Source organism: Balaenoptera borealis (genome assembly GCF_965194805.1).
Source record: "Balaenoptera borealis genome assembly, chromosome: 5".
Taxonomy (NCBI): Eukaryota; Metazoa; Chordata; class Mammalia; order Artiodactyla; family Balaenopteridae; genus Balaenoptera; species Balaenoptera borealis.
Window position 1 is genome coordinate 124,761,452 of NC_138862.1, and position 22,518 is coordinate 124,783,969.

At 45.8% G+C, this 22,518-nt stretch overlaps 1 protein-coding gene and 1 pseudogene across 3 annotated transcripts in view; one reads left to right on the forward strand and one right to left on the reverse strand.

The window, feature by feature from the left end:
- SPSB4 (splA/ryanodine receptor domain and SOCS box containing 4) overlaps nt 1-22,518 on the reverse strand; it is a 91,821-nt gene that overhangs the window by 60,410 nt on the left and 8,893 nt on the right. For both annotated transcript variants that reach the window (XM_082392401.1, XM_082392400.1), the window contains exon 2: nt 1,610-2,456. In XM_082392401.1, the coding sequence (XP_082248527.1) occupies nt 1,610-2,303 (694 nt within the window). In that variant the 5' untranslated portion in view covers nt 2,304-2,456. The remainder of the gene's footprint in view (nt 1-1,609; nt 2,457-22,518) is intronic.
- On the forward strand, nt 14,480-16,876 carry LOC309628969 (PDZ and LIM domain protein 1 pseudogene; annotated as a pseudogene). The gene has a single exon. The product of its transcript is annotated as a PDZ and LIM domain protein 1 pseudogene (transcript).

Consider the following 22,518-nt stretch of genomic DNA (forward strand, 5'->3'; position numbering starts at 1 on the left):
CTAAAGGTGGGAGCATGGGAAAAGAGTGGGCTTCGGAGGCTGACAGACCTGGGGAGGTCCGGGTTCTGGTTCTCCGTAGCTCTGCTCTCCAGTTTTTCTCCTCTGAAGGGGGGCAACTATATCTCTCATTTAAAATGAATACGCTGGAATTCTGGCTTTAAGCGCCCACCTCTGGGAGCTTCGTCAGGGGTGTGGCAGGAAGTCTGTTTGGATGAGGTGTGTGCAAGCTCACAGGTGACTGACTCCAGGCCCCACTCGGCTGGGATTCAACACGGGACAGGCGGCCACATGCACCTGTGGTCCAGAGGCCACCCTGCCTCCCTAAGTGACTCCCTCCTAAAACCAGTAACTATTTTCGTTACTAGGATTTTTAAGCTGCCTCACAGGATGGTTGTGTATATTAAATGAGAGGAGGCCTTAGAGTTGTCAGCAGTCAAACACAGCAGCCTGTGGGCTTATGTGCAACCTGCGAGGGCGTTTTGTGTGTCCACACGGTGTCTTAAGCAGCTGCCAACGTTAAAAATTGGAATAGGGGCTTCCCTGGTGGCGCAGTGGTTGAGAATCTGCCTGCCAATGCAGGGGACACGGGTTCGAGCCCTGGTCTGGGAAGATCCCACATGCCGCGGAGCAACTAAGCCCGTGAGCCACAATTACTGAGCCTGCGCGTCTGGAGCCTGTGCTCCGCAACAAGAGAGGCCGCGATAATGAGAGGCCCGCGCACCACGATGAAGAGTGGCCCCCGCTTGCCGCAACTAGAGAAAGCCCTCTCACAGAAACGAAGACCCAACACAGCCATAAATAAATAAATAAATAAATAAATAAATAAAAATTAAAAAAAAAAAAAGAGCATAGGATTAAGGTATGTTTTAAAAAAAAAAAAATTGGAATAGTTCACACAAAATCTAGATTTCTGGGTCCTCGTGAAAGAAATCAGAAGATTCCACAACTCGTGGCTCTCATTCCCATGAGGCAATAATCAGCTAGATGCCCCCTTTAACAGAGAGTTCAGCAGGAAGACCTAGATTTGAGTGTTCAGCCCCTGCATACAGTAGGCGTTCAATAAATGATAGTTATCACTACTTATTATTTATCAGTAACTCGAGTGCATGGGATTCAAGTGCAGGGACTGTGTCTTCTACTTGTCACTCTCCTCCCACTGTGAACTTGAAGCCAGGAGCACAGGAGACATCGTTTTGCACAACCCTTACAGAGACTGAAACGTTCGTAATTAGCATCAACACCCAAATCACTTATTAGGCGCCAGTTTTAAGCACTGTCCTAAGCACTTCACATATATTATTATCTTATTTGATTTCTCACAACAACGCGGACCTAGATTACTATCATTGAGCCACTATTGCAGAAAGGGAAACTGAGGCACACGCCAAGATCACCCAGCGAGCACAAAAGAGTCAAGGTCCAAACCCAGGAGCCTGGCCTCAGAGTCCACGTCCTCACCACGAGTTCACACCGCAGGATTATCCCAAGTGCTGATGGAGGATGGGGCCTCACCTGATTTCCCCCGCCTCCCCCCTGAGTTCTGCCTGGGACAGGCAGCCTCCGGACCCACCCCTGCCCACCCCTTCCCCCCTCAGCAGGCTGCACTTACGGTCAAGGCCATTGATGTAGCGCATGGTGACTTCACAGTGGCCCCACACGGCACTCACCACCGGGTAAAGCTTCTTGCCCTTGAGGCCACGGAAGGCCACGCCCAGGTACTGGCCGTCCACGACGAAGCTGAGTGTGCCCTCGTCCATGTCCAGCACCACGAGCAGCGAGTCAGGCAGCGCGAAGGCCTCCTCGGGCCCCAGGAAGGCGGGGTAGGCCACGCCGGGTCGGTTCTTGCCGTCGTGGTAGAGGCGGCTGCGGCCCAGATCCCAGCCCCAGGACTCGGCGTCGCTGCCCACCAGCGCCGTGTAGCCCACCGAGTGCAGCGGGGCCCGCGCCGTGGCCACGCCCACCACAGCGTGTGTGCCCCGCTGCCGCGCCGGCCAGTGGATCTGCCAGGCGTGCAGGCCGCGGGCGTGGCCCACCTTGCCGCGGATGCCGTCCGTGCTCTGCGCCACCGGGTGCCGGTGGAAGGTGAGCCGGTCGTCATCCTTGACGAAGACGTTGAGCGAGCGGTCCTCGGGGTTCCACGCGTGGCGCAGCTGCACCGCCAGCCCCGCCGCCGGCATGTCCAGCAGCTGGTCCAGCCGCGCCGGCCGCCCCGGCTCCGCTCCCCGCAGCTCGCGCTTGGCCGGCCGCAGCGCCGGCTCTCGCACCTCCACCGACTTGAGGCTCCCCGAGAGCTTCTGGCCCATGGCTCGCTGCCGGGACGGGGCCGCTGCGGGCCACCGCTACCTCGTGGGTGCTTCCGCTCCCCGCAGCCAGGGATGGGCCACGGGGCTGGAAACCAGGCTTCCGGACCGTACACGTCCACAGCCTCTACGGGGCTGGGGCAGGGGCCCAAGCTCCTGGAAGGAAGCAAAGGACGCGGGTTACTATAGCAACCTCGACAGCCACTTATGCCCATGCCTTGGCTGGGCCCTGGGCATGCATTACTAATAATAACTAATGAATCGAATGATATCTGGCACTTATCTAGAACTTGCCATATGCCAGACACTGTTTTAAGTGATTCATATTTATTAGCTCATTTAATCCTTAAGACCTCCCTATAAGACATTCATTATTATTCCCATTTTATAGATGAGAAAAGTAAAGAGCATAGAGGAGATAAGTAATTAACCAACGTCCCACGGTTAAGAAGGGACTGAGCCCAGATTCACACTGAGGCCATCTGGCTTCAGAGTCCGTATTCGGCTCTTAGAGCAGTCACAGGCAATTTTATTTTAGAAATAAGGACTGAGCCCAGAGAAGTTGTGATTTGCTCAAGATCACGGAACATAGAGAACCCCAATGCATTTGGTCCCAAGAAACAAGCCCTGTGCCAAGGTTGGGGGGACAGAGTGCCCAAGACAGGGGGTCAAAGATGTTTAGGGTGTGGCCCATTGGTTCCCATCCCTGGCTGCCCTGGGGAGCTTAAACAGCATTTAAAGTGCAGCCAGGCTTGAGAAGCCAGACACTGAGCAAGGATCCACCAAGGTCACCCAGGCACGTGGACATGGACATAAGATAACCATCTGAGGATGGGGTGGGGTCTCCATGGGAAGGTGAGTTGGAGGCAGGGGGATGAGAGAGTTGATGTCCAGACTCTGGAGCCAGCGAGAAGTATATGCAAATCCCTCTCTCCATCTCTTAGCTGTGTGTCCACGGGAAGGCCTCTTAGCCTCTCTAAGACTCCAGTTTCCTCATTTGTTAAATGGGGATAAAATGCTCCCTCCAGGTGGTGTGGGAAGCTAAGAGACAATACCAAAAGTCAAGCCTGAGATTCTGTGGGCAGGTTTTCCTCTCTGGCTCTATCTTCTGGGTATCCTGCATATACACCTTCCCTTTGGATGGGCAAGCTCTTTCTTTAGGCATATAAACATAGTTAACAGCATTGACCCTGGGCAGCCTCCTCTGAGACAAGATCCTGGTTTTCAGGACTTGGCCACCATCACTAAGAGACTAGTCAGAATCCAGGGTGCTTGGGCTGTTTGGATGGGCCCTGGGTGTGGGGAGAGATGGAGAGCTGAGCCCTGCAACCTGTCCAGAGCAGAGGTGTGTGTCCTCCCCTCCCTGGTCTGAGAGCTCCTAGGCTTTCCCTGAGATAGACCAGGAGGCAGATGTTTTTCATGCCCTGCTCTGCCTGGCCATGACCTCCCACCCAAATAGTGGCACAATCCCAGCCAAAGTGCCATACAGCACAGGCAGCAATAGTATGCATTGCTTTTTTAACCCTCCAATTTTATTCTCGACTCCTATTTTCTTTCCTTTCTACTGTCAGACCCCAGCTTCAGCTCATGCTGACCCTATCCAGAGAGTTCTGGCTAATGTTTAAGGAAATACCAGAATACATAAAAATTTACAACACTAGACAGTTCTAAGATAGCAGAATAGTTACTCCTTTTCATATCCAAAATCACCCAAAATAAAGGAGAAAGAGAAAGAGGAATGCAAATTTTGTCTTCAGCAAAACTAGAGCACATTTGTAATCCAACCACAACTTATAAAGAAAGGCTGCCAAAAAAATGGTCAAGGGCTGCCAAAACCAGTGAAGATCAAACGAGGTGTGAGAAAACACCTACAGAAGACACCTGTGGCTGCAGATCTCAGTTGAAGATGGCAGAGCCAGCCAGTAGCTGGCACTCCCTGAAGGAGAAAACCAATGATTCCTAATCAGGAACAATGGGAACAGGGTATGCGGTCTAGCAGTTGGAGCTGCCTCTGACACTGTGGGGAAAGAGGAGGGCAGGGCTAATAGAGAAAACTTTACAGGTCTGCCATCTTCACAGGAAGCAGTGTGCTGCTGAGGCAGAGTGGGAGAAGCGCCTGGACTGGGGGAAGCCCAGGGCTGCAGATCTCTGCTGACTGTGTAGAAGCTGAAAGAAATCACTGCCACAGTCCTGTGAACAGAGTTACCAGGAACCAGGGAGCAATCCTGCTCTCCTAAAATACCTCCTGGCATCTCCTCTGCATGCATCCCCTGCAAAATGCTGATCCAGGAAGGTCCGCCTCTTCCAACTAGGAACCAGCACATGATGTAGTCAAAGATGCTGGAAAAGAAATAGAGGAGGAACAGAACAGGAAAAAATATGGTAAGCCAAGAAAACTCACCAGAAGAAAAAGCTGTCACAAAGCAGATAAAAATTGTGAGCAAATTTGTAAACTAATTTTGTGATCACTTATTTCAGAAGGGAGACAGCTAGTACAGCCTAAAAAAAAAAAAAACAGGATTAAATACATTTTTACATAGTTACAAAGGCAACCTCCAGAAGAACTCCAGAAGAATAAAATACAGATCTTCCAAATTGTCAAAAAGAACACAAAATAAAACAGACTATACTGAAAGATTTTGCTTTAAGAAGCAATAGAGACTAGGAACCAAGATGGCGGAGTAGCAGGACGTGCTCTCACATCCTCTTGTGAGAACACCAGAATCACAACTAGCTGCTGGACAGTCATCGACAGGAAGACACTGGAACTCACCAAAAAAGATACCCCACATCCAAAGACAAAGGAGAAGCCACAATGAGACGGTAGGAGGGGCGCAATCACAGTAAAATCAAATCCCATAACTGCTGGGTGGGTGACTCACAGATTGGAGAACACTTATACCACAGAAGTCCACCCACCGGAGTGAAGGTTCTGAGCCCCACGTCAGGCTTCCCAACCTGCGGGTCCAGCAACAAGAGGAGGAATTCCTAGAGAATCAGACTTTGAAGGCTAGCAGGATTTGATTGCAGGACATCGACAGGACTGCAGGAAACAAGAGACTCCACTCTTGGAGGGCACACACAAAGTAGTGTGCGCATCGGGACCCAGGGGAAGGAGCAGTGACCCCAGGGGAGACTGAACCAGACCTACCTGCTAGTGTTGGAGGGTCTACTGCAGAGGCGGGGGGTGGCTGTGGCTCACCGTGGGGACAAGGACACTGGCAGCAGAAGTTCTGGGGAGTACTCCTTGGCGTAAGCCCTCCCAGAGTCCACCATTAGCCCCACCAAAGAGCCCAGGTAGGCTCCAGTGTTGGATTGCCTCAGGCCAAACAGCCAACAGGGAGGGAACCCAGCCCCACCCATCAGCAGTCAAGTGGATTAAAGTTTTACTGAGCTCTGCCCACCAGAGCAACAGTCAGCTCTACCCACCACCAGTCCCTCCCATCAGGAAACTTACGCAAGCCTCTTAGCCTCTTAGCCCCTTAGCCTCATCCACCAGAGGGCAGACAGCAGAAGCAAAAAGAAATACAATCCTGCAGCCTGTGGAACAAAAACCACATTCACAGAAAGAGAGACAAGATGAAAAGGCAGAGGGCTATGTACCAGATGAAGCAATAAGATAAAACCCCAGAAAAACAACTAAATGAAGTGGAGATAGGCAACCTTCCAGGAAAAGAATTCAGAATAATGATAGTGAAGATGATCCAGGACCTCGGAAAAAGAATGGACGCAAAGATCAAGAAGATGCAAGAAATGTTTAACAAAGACCTGGAAGAATTAAAGAACAAACAGAGATGAACAATACAATAACTGAAATGAAAACTACACTAGAAGGAATCAATAGCAGAACTGAGGCAGAAGAACTGATAAGTGACCTGGAAGACAGAATGGTGGAATTCACGGCTGTGGAACAGAATAAAGAAAAAAGAATGAAAAGAAATGAAGACAGCCTAAGAGACCTCTGGGAAAACATTAAACGCAACAACATTCCCATTATAGGGGTCCCAGAAGGAGAAGAGAGAGAGAACGGACCAGAGAAAATATTTGAAGAGATTATAGTCGAAAACTTCCCTAACATGGGAAAGGAAATATCCACCCAAGTCCAGGAAGCGCAGCGAGTCCCATACAGGATAAACCCAAGGAGAAACATGCCGAGACACATAGTAATCAAATTGGCAAAAATTAAAGACAAAGAAAAATTATTGAAAGGAGCAAGGGAAAAACGAGAAATAACATACAAAGGAACACCCATAAGGTTAACAGCTGATTTCTCAGCAGAAACTCTACAAGCCAGAAGGGAGTGGCATGATATACTTAAAGTGATGACAGGGAAGAACCTACAACCAAGATTACTCTACCCAGCAAGGATCTCATTCAGATTCGATGGAGAAATCAAAAGCTTTACAGACAAGCGAAAGCTAAGAGAATTCAGCATCACCAAACCAGCTCTACAACAAATGCTAAAGGAACTTCTCTAAGTGGGAAACACAAGAGAAGAAAAGGACCTACAAAAGCAAACCCAAAACAATTAAGAAAATAGTCATAGGAACATATATATCGATAATTACTTTAAACGTGAATGGATTAAATGCTCCAAACAAAAGACACAGGCTTGCTGAATGGATACAAAAACAAGCCCCATATATATGAGACCCACTTCAGACCTAGGGACATATACAGACTGAAAGTGAGGGGATGGAAAAAGATAATCCATGCAAAAGGACATCAAAAGAAAGCTGGAGTAGCAATTCTCATATCAGACAAAATAGACTTTAAAATAAAGACTATTACAAGAGACAAAGAAGGACACTACATAATGATCAAGGGATCGATCCAAGAAGAAGATATAACAATTGTAAATATTTATGCACCCAATATAGGAGCACCTCAATACATAAGGCAAATACTAACAGCCATAAGAGGGGAAATCGACAGCAACACAATCATAGTAGGGGACTTTAACACCCCACTTTCACCAATGGACAGATCATTCAAACAGAAAATAAATAAGGAAACACAAGCTTTAAATGATACATTAAACAAGATGGACTTAATTGATATTTATAGGACATTCCATCCTAAAACAACAGACTACACATTTTTCTCAAGTGCTCATGGAACATTCTCCAGGATAGATCATATCTTGGGTCACAAATCAAGCCTTGGTAAATTTAAGAAAATTGAAATCGTATCAAGTATCTTTTCTGACCACAACGCTATGAGACTAGATATCAATTACAGGAAAAGATCTGTAAAAAATATAAACACATGGAGGCTACACAATACACTACTTAATAACGAAATGATCACTGAAGAAATCAAAGGGGAAATCAAAAAATACCTAGAAACAAATGACAATGGAGACACGACGACCCAAAACCTATAGGATGCAGGAAAAGCAGTTCTAAGAGGGAAGTTTATAGCAATACAAGCCTACCTCAAGAAACAGGAAACATCTCGAATAAACAACCTAACCTTGCACCTAAAGCAATTAGAGAAAGAAGAACAAAAAAACCCCAAAGATAGCAGAAGGAAAGAAATCATAAAGATCAGATCAGAAATAAGTGAAAAAGAAATGAAGGACACAATAGCAAAGATCAATAAAACTGAAAGCTGGTTCTTTGAGAAGATAAACAAAATTGATAAAACAATAGCCAGACTCATCAAGAAAAAAAGGGAGAAGACTCAAATCAATAGAATTAGAAATGAAAAAGGAGAAGTAACAACTGACACTGCAGAAATACAAACGATCATGAAAGATTACTACAAGCAACTCTATGCCAATAAAATGGACAACCTGGAAGAAATGGACAAATTCTTAGAAATGCACAAACTGCCGAGACTGAACCAGGAAGAAATAGAAAATATGAACAGACCAATCACAAGCACTGAAATTGAAACTGTGATTAAAAATCTTCCAACAAACAAAAGCCCAGGACCTGATGGCTTCACAGGTGAATTCTATCAAACATTTAGAGAAGACCTAACACCTATCCTTCTCAAACTCTTCCAAAATATTGCAGAGGGAGGAACACTCCCCAACTCATTCTACAAGGCCACCATCACCCTGATACCAAAACCAGACAAAGATGTCACAAAGAAAGAAAACTACAGGCCAATATCACTGATGAACATAGATGCAAAAGTCCTCAACAAAATACTAGCAAACAGAATCCAACAGCACATTAAAAGGATCATACACCATGATCAAGTGGGGTTTATTCCAGGAATGCAAGGATTCTTCAATATACGCAAATCAATCAACATGATACACCATATTCACAAATTGAAGGAGAAAAACCATATGATCATCTCAATAGATGAGAGAAAGCTTTTGACAAAATTCAACACCGATTTATGATAAAAGCCCTGCAGAAAGGAGGCATAGAGGGAACTTTCCTCAACATAATAAAGGCCATATATGACAAACCCACAGCCAACATTGTCCTCAATGGTGAAAAACTGAAACCATTTCCACTAAGATCAGGAACAAGACAAGGTTGCCCACTCTCACCACTATTATTCAACATAGTTTTGGAAGTGTTAGCCACAGCAATCAGAGAAGAAAAAGAAATAAAAGGAATACAAATTGGAAAAGAAGAAGTAAAGCTGTCACTGTTTGCAGATGACATGATACTATACATAGAGAATCCTAAAGATGCTACCAGAAAACTACTAGAGCTAATCAATGAATTTGGTAAAGTAGCAGGATACAAAATTAATGCACAGAAATCTCTTGCATTTCTATACACTAATGATGAAAAATCTGAAAGTGAAATTAAGAAAACACTCCCGTTTACCATTGCAACAAAAAGAATAAAATATCTAGGAATAAACGTACCTACGGAGACAAAAGACCTGTATGCAAAAAATTATAAGACACTGATGAAAGAAACTAAAGATGATACAAATAGATGGAGAGATATACCAAGTTCTAGGATTGGAAGAATCAACATCGTGAAAATGACTCTACTATCCAAAGCAATCTATAGATTCAAGCAATCCCTATCAAACTACCACTGGCATTTTTCAGAGAACTTGAACAAAAAATTTCACAATTTGTATGGAAACACAAAAGACCCCGAATAGCCAAAGCAATCTTGAGAACGAAAAATGGAGCTGGAGGACTCAGGCTCCCTGACTTCAGACTATACTACAAAGCTACAGTAATCAAGACAGTTTGGTACTGGCACAAAAACAGAAACGTAGATCAATGGAACAGGATAGAAAGCCCAGAGATAAACCCACGCACATATGGTCACCTTATCTTTGATAAAGGAGGCAAGGATATACAATGGAGAAAAGACAGCCTCTTCCATAAGTGGTGCTGGGAAAACTGGACAGGTACATGTAAAAGTATGAAATTAGAACACTCCCTAACACCATACACAAAAATAAACTCAAAATGGATTAAAGACCTAAATGTAAGGCCAGACACTATCAAACTCTTAGAGGAAAACATAGATAGAACACTCTATGACATAAATCACAGCAAGATCCTTTTTGATCCACCTCCTAGAGAAATGGAAATAAAAACAAAAATAAACAAATGGGACCTAATGAAACTTAAAAGCTTTTGCACAGCAAAGGAAACCATAAACAAGACCAAAAGACAACCCTCAGAATGGGAGAAAATATTTGCCAATGAAGCAACTGACAAAGGATTAATCTCCAAGATTTACAAGCAACTCATGCAGCTCAATAACAAAAAAAAAACAACCCAATCCAAAAATGGGCAGAAGACCTAAACAGACATTTCTCCAAAGAAGATATACAGATTGCCAACAGACACATGAAAGAATGCTCAACATCATTAATCATTAGAGAAATGCAAATTAAAACTACAATAAGATATCATCTCACACCGGTCAGAATGGCCATCATCAAAAAATCTCGAAACAATAAATGCTGGAGAGGGTGTGGAGAAAAGGGAACACTCTTGCACTGTTGGTGGGAATGTAAATTGATACAGCCACTATGGAGAACAGTATGGAGGTTCCTTAAAAAACTAAAAATAGAACTACCATACGACCCAGCAATCCCACTACTGGGCATATACCCTGAGAAAACCATAACCATAATTCAAAAAGAGTCATGTACCAAAATGTTCATTGCAGCTCTATTTACAATAGCCAGGACATGGAAGCAACCTAAATGTCCATCATCGGATGAATGGATAAAGAAGATGTGGCACATATATACAATGGAATATTATTCAGCCATAAAAAGAAACGAAATGGAGTTATTTGTAGTGAGGTGGATGGAGTTAAGAGTCCGTCATACAGAGTGAAGTAAGTTAGAAAGAGAAAAACAAATACAGTATGCTAACATATATATATATGGAATCTAAGGGAGAAAAAAAAAAAGGTCATGAAGAACCTAGTGGCAAGACGGAAATAAAGACACAGAACTACTAGAGAATGGACTTGAGGATATGGGGAGGGGGAAGGGTAAGATGTGACAAAGAGAGAGTGGCATGGACATATATACACTACCAAACGTAAAATAGATAGCTAGTGGGAAGCAACCGCATAGCACACAGAGATCAGCTCTGTGCTTTGTGACCACCCAGAGGTGTGGGATAGGGAGGGCGGGAGGGAGGGAGATGCAAGAGGGAAGAGATATGGGAACATATGTATATGTATAACTGATTCACTTTGTTATAAAGCAGAAACTAACACACCATTGTAAAGCAATTATACTCCAATAAAGATGTTTAAAAAAAAAAGAAAGAAAGAAAGCTGTAGTAGCAATACTCATATCAGATAAAATAGACTTTAAAATAAAGAATGTTACAAGAGACAAAGAAGGACACTACATAATGATCAAGGGATCAATTCAAGAAGAGGATATAACAATTATAAATATACATGCACCCAACATAGGAGCACCTCAATACATAAGGTGACTGCTAACAGCTATAAAAGAGGAAATCGACAGTAACACAATAATAGTGGGGGACTTTAACACCTCACTTACACCAATGGACAGATCATCCAAAATGAAAATAAATAAGGAAACAGAAGCTTTAAATGACACAATAGACCAGATAGATTTCATTGATATTTATAGGACAGTCCATCCAAAAACAGCAGATTACACTTTCTTCTCAAGTGCGCACGGAACGTTCTCCAGGATAGATCACATCTTGGGTCACAAATCAAGCCTCAGTAAATTTAAGAAAATTGAAATGATATCAAGCATCTTTTTGGACCACAATATTATGAGATTAGAAATGAATTACAGGGAAAAAAACGTAAAAAACACAAACACATGGAGGCTAAACAATACGTTACTAAATAACCAAGAGATCACTGAAGAAATCAAAGAGGAAATCAAAAAATACCTAGAGACAAATGACAATGAAAACACAATGATCCAAAACCTATGGGATGCAGCAAAAGCAGTTCTAAGTGGGAAGTTTATAGCTATACAAGCCTACCTCCAGAAACAAGGAAAACTCAAGTAAACAATCTAACCTTACACCTAAAGGAACTAGAGAAGGAAGAACAAACAAAACCCAAAGTTAGCAGAAGGAAAGAAATCATAAAGATCAGAGCAGAAATAAATGAAAAAGAAAGAAAGAAAACAGTAGCAAAGATCAATAAAACTAAAACCTGGTTCTTTGAGAAGATAAACAAAATTGATAAACCATTAGCCATGCTCATCAAGAAAAAGGGCGAGAGGATTCAAATCAATAAAATTAGAAATGAAAAAGGAGAAGTTACAACAGACACCGCAGAAATACAAAGCATCGTAAGAGACTACTACAAGCAACTCTATGACAATAAAATGGACAACCTGGAAGAAATGGACAAATTCTTAGAAAGGTATAAACTTCCAAGACTGAACCAGGAAGACACAGAAAATATGAACAGACCAATCACAAGTAATGAAATTGAAACTGTGATTAAAAATCTTCCAACAAACAAAAGTCCAGGACCAGATGGCTTCACAGGTGAATTCTATCAAACATTTAGAGAAGAGCTAACACCCATCTTTCTCAAACTCTTCCAAAATATTGCAGAGGAAGGAACACTCCCAAACTCATTCTATGATGCCACCATCACCCTGATACCAAAACCAGACAAAGATAGTACAAAAAAAGAAAATTACAGACCAATATCACTGATGAATATAGATGCAAAAATCCTCAACAAAACACTAGCAAACAGAGTGCAACAAGACATTAAAAGGATCATACACCATGATCAAGTGGGATTTACCCAGGGATGCAAGGATTCTTCACTATATGCAAATCAATCAATGTGATACATCATATTAACAAATTGAAGAATACAAACCATATGATCATCTCAATAGATGCAGAAAAAGCTTTGGACAAAATTCAACACCATTTATGATAAAAACTCTCCTGAAAGTGGGCATAGAGGGAACCTACCTCAACATAATAAAGGCAATATACGACAAACCCACAGCAAACATCATTCTCAATGGTGAAAAACGGAAAGCATTTCCTCTGAGATCAGGAACAAGACAAGGATGTCCACTCTCACCACTATTATTCAACATAGTTTTAGAAGTCCTAGCCACAGCAATCAGAGAAGAAAAAGAAATAAAAGGAATACAAATTGGAAAAGAAGAAGTAAAACTGTCACTGTTTGCAGATGACATGATACTATACATAGAGAATCCTAAAAATGCCATCAGAAAACTACTAGAGCTAATCAATGAATTTGGTAAAGTTGCAGGATACAAAATTAATGCACAGAAATCTCTTGCATTCCTATACACTAATGATGAAAAATCTGAAAGAGATATTAAGGAAACACTCCCATTTACCATTGCAACAAAAAGAATAAAATACCTAGGAATAAACCTACCTAGGGAGACAAAAGACCTGTATGCAGAAAACTATAAGACACTGACGAAAGAAATTAAAGATGATACCAACAGATGGAGAGATATACCATGTTCTTGGATTGGAAGAATCAATATTGTGAAAATGACTATACTACCCAAAGCAATCTACAGATTCAGTGCAATCCCTATCAAATTACCAATGGCATTTTTTACAGAACTAGAACAAAAAATCTTAAAATTTGTATGGAGACACAAAAGATCCCGAATAGCCAAAGCAGTTCTGAGGGAAAAAAACAGAGTGGGAGGAATCAGACTCCCTGATTTCAGACTACACTACAAAGCTACAGTAATCAAGACAATATGGTACTGGCACAAAAACAGAAACATAGATCAATGGAACAAGATAGAAAGCCCAGAGATATACCCAAGCACCTATGGTCAACTAATCTATGACAAAGGAGGCAAGGATATACAATGGAGAAAAGACAGTCTCTTCAATAAGTGGTGCTGGGAAAACTGGACAGCTATCTGTAAAAGAATGAAATTAGAACACAGCCTAACACCATACACAAAAATAAAATCAAAATGGATTCAAGACCTCAATTTAAGACCGGACACTATAAAACTCTTAGAGGAAAACATAGGAAGAACCCTCTTTGACATAAATCACAGCAAGATCTTTTTTGATCCACCTCCTAGAGTAATGGAAATAAAAACAAAAATAAACAAATGGGACCTAATGAAACTTCAAAGCTTTTGCATAGCAAAGGAGACCATAAACAAGATGAAAAGACAACCCTCAGAATGGGAGAAAATATTTGCAAACAAGTCAACGGACAAAGGATTAATCTCCAAAATATATAAACAGCTCATGCAGCTCAATATTAAAGAAACAAACACCCCAATCCAAAAATGGGCAGAAGACCTAAATAGACATTTCTCCAAAGAAGACATACAGATGGCCAAGAAGCACATGAAAAGCTGCTTAACATCACTAATTATTAGAGAAATGCAAATCAAAACTACAATGAGGTATCACCTCACACCGGTCAGAATGTCCATCATCAGAAAATCTACAAACAACAAATGCTGGAGAGGGTGTGGAGAAAAGGGAACCCTCTTGCACTGTTGGTGGGAATGTAAATGGATACAGCCACTATGGAGAACAGTATGGAGGTTCCTTTAAAAACTAAAAATAGAATTACCATATGATCCAGCAATCCCACTACTGGGCGTATACCCAGAGAAAACCATAATTCAAAAAGAAACATGCATCCCAATGTTCATCGCAGCTCTATTTACAATAGCCAGGTCATGGAAGCAACCTAAATGCCCATCGACAGACAAATGGATAAAGAAGATGTGGTACATATATACAATGGAATATTATTCAGCCATAAAAAGGAACGAAATTGGGTCATTTGTTGAGATGTGGATGGATCTAGAGACTGTCATACAGAGTGAAGTAAGTCAGAAAGAGAAAAACAAATATCGTATATTAACGCATGTACGTGGAACCTAGAAAAATGGTACAGATGAACCGGTTTGCAGGGCAGACGTTGAGGCACAGATGTAGAGAACAAACGTATGGACACCAAGGGGGGAAAGCCGCGGAGGGGTGGGGATGGTGGTGTGATGAATTGGGCAATTGAGATTGACATGTATACACTGATGTGTATAAAATTGATGACTAATAAGAACCTGTTGTATAAAAAAATAGATAAAATAAAATTCAAAAATTAAAAAAAATAGAAGCAATAGAAACAAAAACACAGAGACATAAAGTATGATGGTAAAACTATGACCAAAATACTAGCTATGTTAATGAATGGCCATAGTGAACTATTAAAAAGAAAAGATTGTAAGGTTGGGGAACAAGACAAAACTCCCACCATATGGCATATTTAAGAGATATCCCCAAAGCAAAGTAATTCAACAATGTTGAAAAAATAGGAAAGGTAAATATATATCAAGTAAGGGCTACATCAAACTAAGCAGGTACAATAACTTAATATGAGGCAAGTAAGGGTGAATTCAGGGCAAACGATATTAAGTGAGACAAAGAACACTTTATAACAATAAAGAACATAATCCACAATTGAAGATCGAACACACCAAATAACAGCACCAAAATTCAAAGCAAAAGCTACAGGAAATACAAGAAAGGTCAGACAGATACACAGTAGAGGCAGATGATTTTAATTCACCTCTTTCAGCTCATGACAGATCAATGGACCAAATTAAGTAAAGACATAGAAAAACCAAAATTGCATAAGTAATGACATTTAATTGATGTATATGTATTTCTAAAAATTGCCCATATATTAGGCCACAAATAAAACCTCACCAAAACAGCAGACATAATACAGAACCTGGTAACACAGAAGAAAAACTAGAAATTAATCACAAAATTATGGATCACAAAATCCTATCACTTGGACGTTTTTGAAAACTCTCTTTTAAACAACTCGGATCAAAAAAGAGACCTATATAGAAATTGTAGAGTATCTAGAAAATAAGAATATCAAAAAACATTCCATATATTGGAACCTGTGGGATCCCATTAAAGTAGAGCTCAGAGGAAGTCATGGCTGGTGTACTTATGTTAGTAAATGCAAAAGAGTGAAAATATACAAATTAAGCATAATAAAATAGAAAAATAAAAGATCTAATCAGCACAGCTGCCGGGGAGCCCAACGCGCCACTCCGCGTCCTGCCCCGTCTGTCCCCTGGAGTCGCCACCCGCCGTCACCGCGCCATGACCACCCAGCAAATAGTCCTCCAGGGCCCGGGACCGTGGGGCTTCTGCCTTGTGGTGGGCAAGGACTTCGAGCAGCCTCTCACCATCTCCCGGGTCACTCCCGGAAGCAAGGCTGCTATAGCTAATTTATGTGTTGGAGAGGTAATCACAGCCATCGATGGGGAAAATACCAGCAACATGACGCACCTGGAAGCTCAGGACAAAATCAAGGGCTGCACAGACAACATGACTCTCACAGTAACCAGATCTGAACAGAAAATCTGGTCTCCTCTGGTGACAGAGGAAGGGAAACATCATCCATACAAGATGAATTTAGCCTCTGAACCACAAGAGGTCCTACACAGAGGAAGCGCCCACAACCAGAGCGCCCTGCCTCTTACCGCCTCACCTGCCTCCACTTCTGCCCCAGGGTCATCACAAACCAGTACAACAGCCCAGCTGGCCTCTACTCCTCTGAAAACATCCAACTTCAACAGTGCCTTGGAGTCAAAGACGGCAGCCAGTGGGCAGGAGACGAATGGCAGAGCATTAGACCATTCTCAGCTTCCAAGCGGACTCGTCATTGATAAAAATCTGACGTTTACAAGATGCCTCAGGAGAAACAAGAGTTAAATGAGCCTCCGAAACAGTCCACTTCATTCCTGGTTTTGCAGGAAATCCTGGAGTCTGAGGAGAAAGGGGATCCCAACAAGCCCTCAGGATTCAGAAGAGTTAAGGCTCCAGTCACCAAAGTGGCTGCATAGATTGGAAATGCCCAGAAGCTGCCCATGTGTGACAAATGTGGCACCGGCATTGTCGGCATGTTTGTGAAGCGGCGGGACCGTCACCGCCACCCTGAGTGTTATGTGTGCACCGAGTGTGGCAACAACCTGAAACAGAAGGGCCATTTCTTTGTGGAGGATCAGATCTACTGTGAAAAGCACGCCCAGGAGCGGGTCACTCCACCCGAGGGCTACGATGTGATCACCGTGTTCCCCAAGTGAGCCGGCAGCTCTGCGGGTCACTCCACCCGAGGGCTCCGATGTGATCACCGTGTTCCCCAAGTGAGCCGGCAGCTCTGCGGGTCACTCCACCCGAGGGCTACGATGTGATCACCGTGTTCCCCAAGTGAGCCGGCAGCTCTGCGGGTCACTCCACCCGAGGGCTCCGATGTGATCACCGTGTTCCCCAAGTGAGCCGGCAGCTCTGCGGGTCACTCCACCCGAGGGCTCCGATGTGATCACCGTGTTCCCCAAGTGAGCCGGCAGCTCTGCGGGTCACTCCACCCGAGGGCTACGATGTGATCACCGTGTTCCCCAAGTGAGCCGGCAGCTCTGCGGGTCACTCCACCCGAGGGCTACGATGTGATCACCGTGTTCCCCAAGTGAGCCGGCAGCTCTGCGGGTCACTCCACCCGAGGGCTACGATGTGATCACCGTGTTCCCCAAGTGAGCCGGCAGCTCTGCGGGTCACTCCACCCGAGGGCTCCGATGTGATCACCGTGTTCCCCAAGTGAGCCGGCAGCTCTGCGGGTCACTCCACCCGAGGGCTACGATGTGATCACCGTGTTCCCCAAGTGAGCCGGCAGCTCTGCGGGTCACTCCACCCGAGGGCTACGATGTGATCACCGTGTTCCCCAAGTGAGCCGGCAGCTCTGCGGGTCACTCCACCCGAGGGCTACGATGTGATCACCGTGTTCCCCAAGTGAGCCGGCAGCTCTGCGGGTCACTCCACCCGAGGGCTACGATGTGATCACCGTGTTCCCCAAGTGAGCCGGCAGCTCTGCGGGTCACTCCACCCGAGGGCTACGATGTGATCACCGTGTTCCCTAAGTGAGCCGGCAGCTCTGCACCCAACACTGCTCTCCAGCGAGCCCCTGCTGCATCTTGTCCTCTGAAAGCTCTGGCCTCTCTTTCCTTGAAAGTTCTCGCTTACTCTGGTTTTATCCCTGCTCGTTAGCTAACTGACTCACGCTGGCCGTGTGATGCCCGCTTTTATAATTAACAGAAGATGGTTTTGTTTCAGTGTCCCCTTACCAGCATCACTGTGTCTTCTCTTCTCCTCCATTCATCTCTGCTGCAAATGGACATCAGCCAAATTTGAACCAAACTGAATTTAATATGTCTGACAATGATTTTTTTACTCAATAAATTAATAGACTTCAAAACAAAACAACAAGATCTAATCAAAAAACAGAACAGGGCCTCTCACGGTGCCGACTGCAAGCAGTTCTGTGGCCCACACGGGACATTTCTTAGGGAAATTGCTTTATCCTTGTGCACACCATGCCAACTTTGGAGCTGTTGAAAGACAACTGTAACATATTTGAAAGCAGCGGCCAAGCAGCAGCCCCAGAGGAGACCCTGCTGGGTCGTGGAGGGCATGGTGCTTTCCCTTCTGGCCTCCCGGCCTCTGCCCCATCAGTGGCAGGCGGGGGCCTCAAAAGCTGCCCACCCTGGCGATGGTGGAGTGGACACACAGCAGCCCTTTGCTACTCCCCCCAAGACAGGACCCAGAGTGGAGTGCTCATGTCCACTAATGGCCATCCACTAAGAAAAATTAGTGACAGCACAATATAACGAAGGGCAGGGTTTGAATCCCTTCCTGTCCATTGGGCCCTGGCAAGGGCTTACCCTCTCTGAGACTCATCTGAAAAGTGCTCTAACTATGTGCTAAGCTTGCCTGTCTTTGCAAGGATCAGGGGAGATATCTGTAAAGTCTGAAATGGCACAGGGCACCTGGGAGGCACCGAGTAAATGTTAAGTGCTCCTTTAAACTGTGTATGTCCTCCGACATTGCCATTTCAGCACCTGAATGCATCCTAAAGAAACACCAGGGCGTGCACTAGGATTCAGCTACAGAAGCAAAGGGCAGCGTGGTTCATAGAACCAAACGGTGGAGATCAATGTAAATGCTCACAATAGGGGGCTATAACTTTTTCATGGGGTCCCCAGCTTCCAGCCAGATCTACTCTGCCTGCACCCAGCTGGGACGTTGCCTCTGCAGTCCTCACCCCAGAGAAGTTCCAGCTCCTACGGTCTCCTGCAACTGTGACTGAACTAACAAATGAATAAAAGACAGGCTAAGCAACTTGGTTTTACTCTCCATGGAACCTGTCAAAGGCAGTGGTCAGGATCAGAAGCCAGAGCTGGGAGACAGGGAGTTACTAATGCAGATTCCCAACCCCTAAACCGGAGTCACAGGTCAATCTTCATGTCTTTGTCCAGGCAGTTGGGACCCCCAGTCCTTCCTTCCTCACCTCCCCAATTCAGCCTGAGAGCCCCACCTCCTCCAGGAAGCCCGCCCTGATCCCCCAGGGCCTCTAGGTGCCTGTCTCACACTTTTGTCACCCCTGAGCCAGCCACGACTTTCTGGTCCACTGATGTGCATTTTTCTACCTTGAGGGGCATTCCTCTGGGGACAGGAAGCTCTCCCCTGGGCTTCTTCACCACCCCCCACCCAACCCCACCTAGCACATATAATACAAACAAGCATGGTGCTTTGGAAGACAGGGCAGAATACATGTATGGATGTGAAGAGGAGATTCTGGGCTTCAGTAAGTTCTCACGTTCTGCTCTCTCTAGAGGATTCAGCAGGGAAAGGGCCGGGGCTGGAGTCAGGAGATGAGAGCATGGGTCCCAGTTCTCCACTAACACAGTCACTGCCTCTGAGCCGCTGACCCTGGGCTGTATCCAGTCTGCCCCTTGTTATATACTGCTGTGCACCCTTCCTACTCCCAGCCTCATTTATTCTTTCAACAAACACTTGGTGGATGGCTGTCACGTGCCAGGCTCTGTGAGGCTGAGAGCTAGGGACACGCAGCCGTGGCCAAGTCAGGCTCAGCCCCTGCCCTCTCTCTCCAGACAGAGGGAGCGGGTACTGGTCACCTTTCTCCTCTTGTCTCCACCACAGCTCGTGGCGCTGGGCCAGGCACAGAGGAGATACCACAGAGTCTAACTTCCTGGTAGGAATAACATTGTCTCTCAACCCAGCAAGCAGAGAGCATACTGAACAATGCCTCCATCACATTTCCTCAAACCAAACTTAATTTCTTAGGCCATGCTTGGATGGGGATGCTTAATGACATTATCCGGAAGGATCCGCCCCAGGGCTTCAGTGATGGCTGAGCAAGAAAACAAAAACTCAGATTGCCAATTGCCCTTCCCAGGACGCTGGTGGGTATTGCAACCTGACAGGGGAAATGAGGAGACACGAAGCGTGGATGTGGCACTTCTTAAGGAGCCTCAACGGTTTGCAAGGTGTGACACTCAGTCTTCAGAGGCCCAGGACCCAAAATCCCATTCTCGAAGTCTTGTCTGCTGGACTCAGCCAGGCACGGTGTCTGCCAGGAGACAGGACTGCCGCAGGATTGATAATGACTCGGTTAAATGCCCTCCGCTCAAGGCGGCCTGTGGCTTTGGACTTGCTGGGGTAGGGGTTGGGGGCGGATTTCATTCCTTCATTTAACCAGCAGTAACGGTGCCTCCCTGGGGATCTGAGGCTACAGAAAAGTGTAAGACCCGATCACTTCCCTTCTGGGAGAGCTCACGCCAAAGGGGGTCAGACCCAGCGACAGGTCTGAATAATGACAAGGACTGTAAAAAGCAGTGCACTTTGATACCACTTGAATTCCTATAATACACTGCATATTGGTTTCAACTATATACGACACCACTTGTAAAAACGCAAAGCTGATCTAATCACGCTCCCTGCTTAAAATCCTTCACAGGATCTCCACAGCTTTCAGGATAAAGTACAACCTCCTAGCCCTAACCCTCCCCAAATGCTCCCTGATGCTTCCCTGGCCCATCTCCCTCTGTGAAGCCCTTCACAGCATCCCCACTAACCTGCGTGTCCTGACCCTCTGCTGCCTTCACCCCTTCCCCCTCCCTTGCACACCCCTCCACATACACACACCTGGGGAATTCATTCTACTCGGGTATCAGTGCCCCTGGGGAGCTCCCCATCCCGTGCCCTCAGAGCCCCTGCACCTGTCTCCATCACAGACTTATCACGAGGGGCCTTAACGTCTCCTCAGCTGCCTCCCTCCCACCAGACGGGGGACAATGCAAGAGCAGGGGCTGGGTCTCCTCACCGGAGTCCCCAGGACTCTGCAGGGCCCTGGCTCAGAGAAAGTGGTGGATGCACAAGCACGAGCAAAGAAATAAAAGCAACCTGCCGCTTTAGAAAGAACCTCCACCGAGGCATGACTGGGAGAGCAGAGCTCCCTGAGCTCGGGCAACTCATTTACATTTTCAGCCCTCAATTTTCACCTCTGTGCAATGGTGCCAACGGTACCCGCTTGGACCTGGTTCGGCTGGGATGTTTCTAAGATTTTCTTAGTGCAAATATTAAGTAGAGAGGCTATTCTACTAAAAGATGCTGATTCAGAATGAACCTGTCAGTGGTGAATGAGCTAAAGAACCTCCAAGCTTTTATTCACAGGCGTCCATTAACTTTTCTCTCTGTACACATGCATGGAGCTCGTACGACACTAGGCTGGGCAGGACCTTTCTTCCCAGGAGAGCCATCTGTCCAGCTCCAGGTGGAACCATCTCACGCCCATCTTCCTGGAGTGTGAATCAATGAGGCTTCCCCGTGCCTCTCCTTCTTGTGGGGTTTCCATGGGAATCTTCCCACGCGTGACTGAGCCAGGAGCCCCCAGGGTGGAAGCTCAGGCTGTCAGCCAGCAAGGAACCCAGGGGATGGGATGGAGGAGGTGTGCGGGGCGGTGACCAAGCCAGCGTGCTCTGCCAAGTCATTTGAAAGAGACACACCTCCAAGGCAGGAAGGTCAGAGGCCCTATTTCCATGTGCATTCCTGGCGGGTCTGGTCATCGCTCCAGCTGCCCCTGTGCCCTGTGCCCCAAGCACACGTGGGTAGTTCTGCAGGACAGCTGGCCTCTGTGAGACCCAGCATGGCTCAGGCTGGAGCAGAGCTAGGAGAAAGGGGCCAGGGTGGGTGCTGCATGACGGGACCCTCTTGGATCAACTTCTATGAAGAAAACACAATGATCTTCATGTCTGGCCCATCATTTATCTCATGAGCCGAACTTTGCCCACTTAGTATAACTGGTTGTCTGAAAACTCGGGATGCCTGAATGAAAAGGGAAACTCAGGCTTGGTCTAGGAGATCATAGTAGGAACCTGCTAGGATTTCTGAAGGTCCCTCTGTTAAGCTTCAGCTGTCTCTGGGAGCATTTTTGAGATTACCGGGGGGCGGGGCGGGGTGGGCATTGTTGGAGAGGAAGAGGGGATGGAGAGGAAGTGGGGAGACAGGGAGACCCAGAGAGAGAGAGAGGAGAGGCAGGAAGCCCCAGGGAGCAGAGAGCCACTCTGGCCCCTGGAATCTGTGTGACCTGTGGGAATCTGTGTGACTTGCGCATCACACAGAATGCGGCTGACAGGTGAGAGGCCTCTGCGGACTCAGCCCCACTAGTTTCTGGAGAAGTCAGAGCTCCAGGCTCACTCATAAGTGACTTTTCACAGCACTGAAAGCCAGGTGGGGTACTTGGGAACTGCTCTGGGCCTCCCCCTCTGCACACACCAGCACATGGAGGTGTAGCGCTCGGGGCAGTCTCCTGCCACCTCTCGGCTCTGAGGTCCCGCTGGCTGGCCTCATAAACGGGGCACACCCACTGCCGCACCTTCAGGA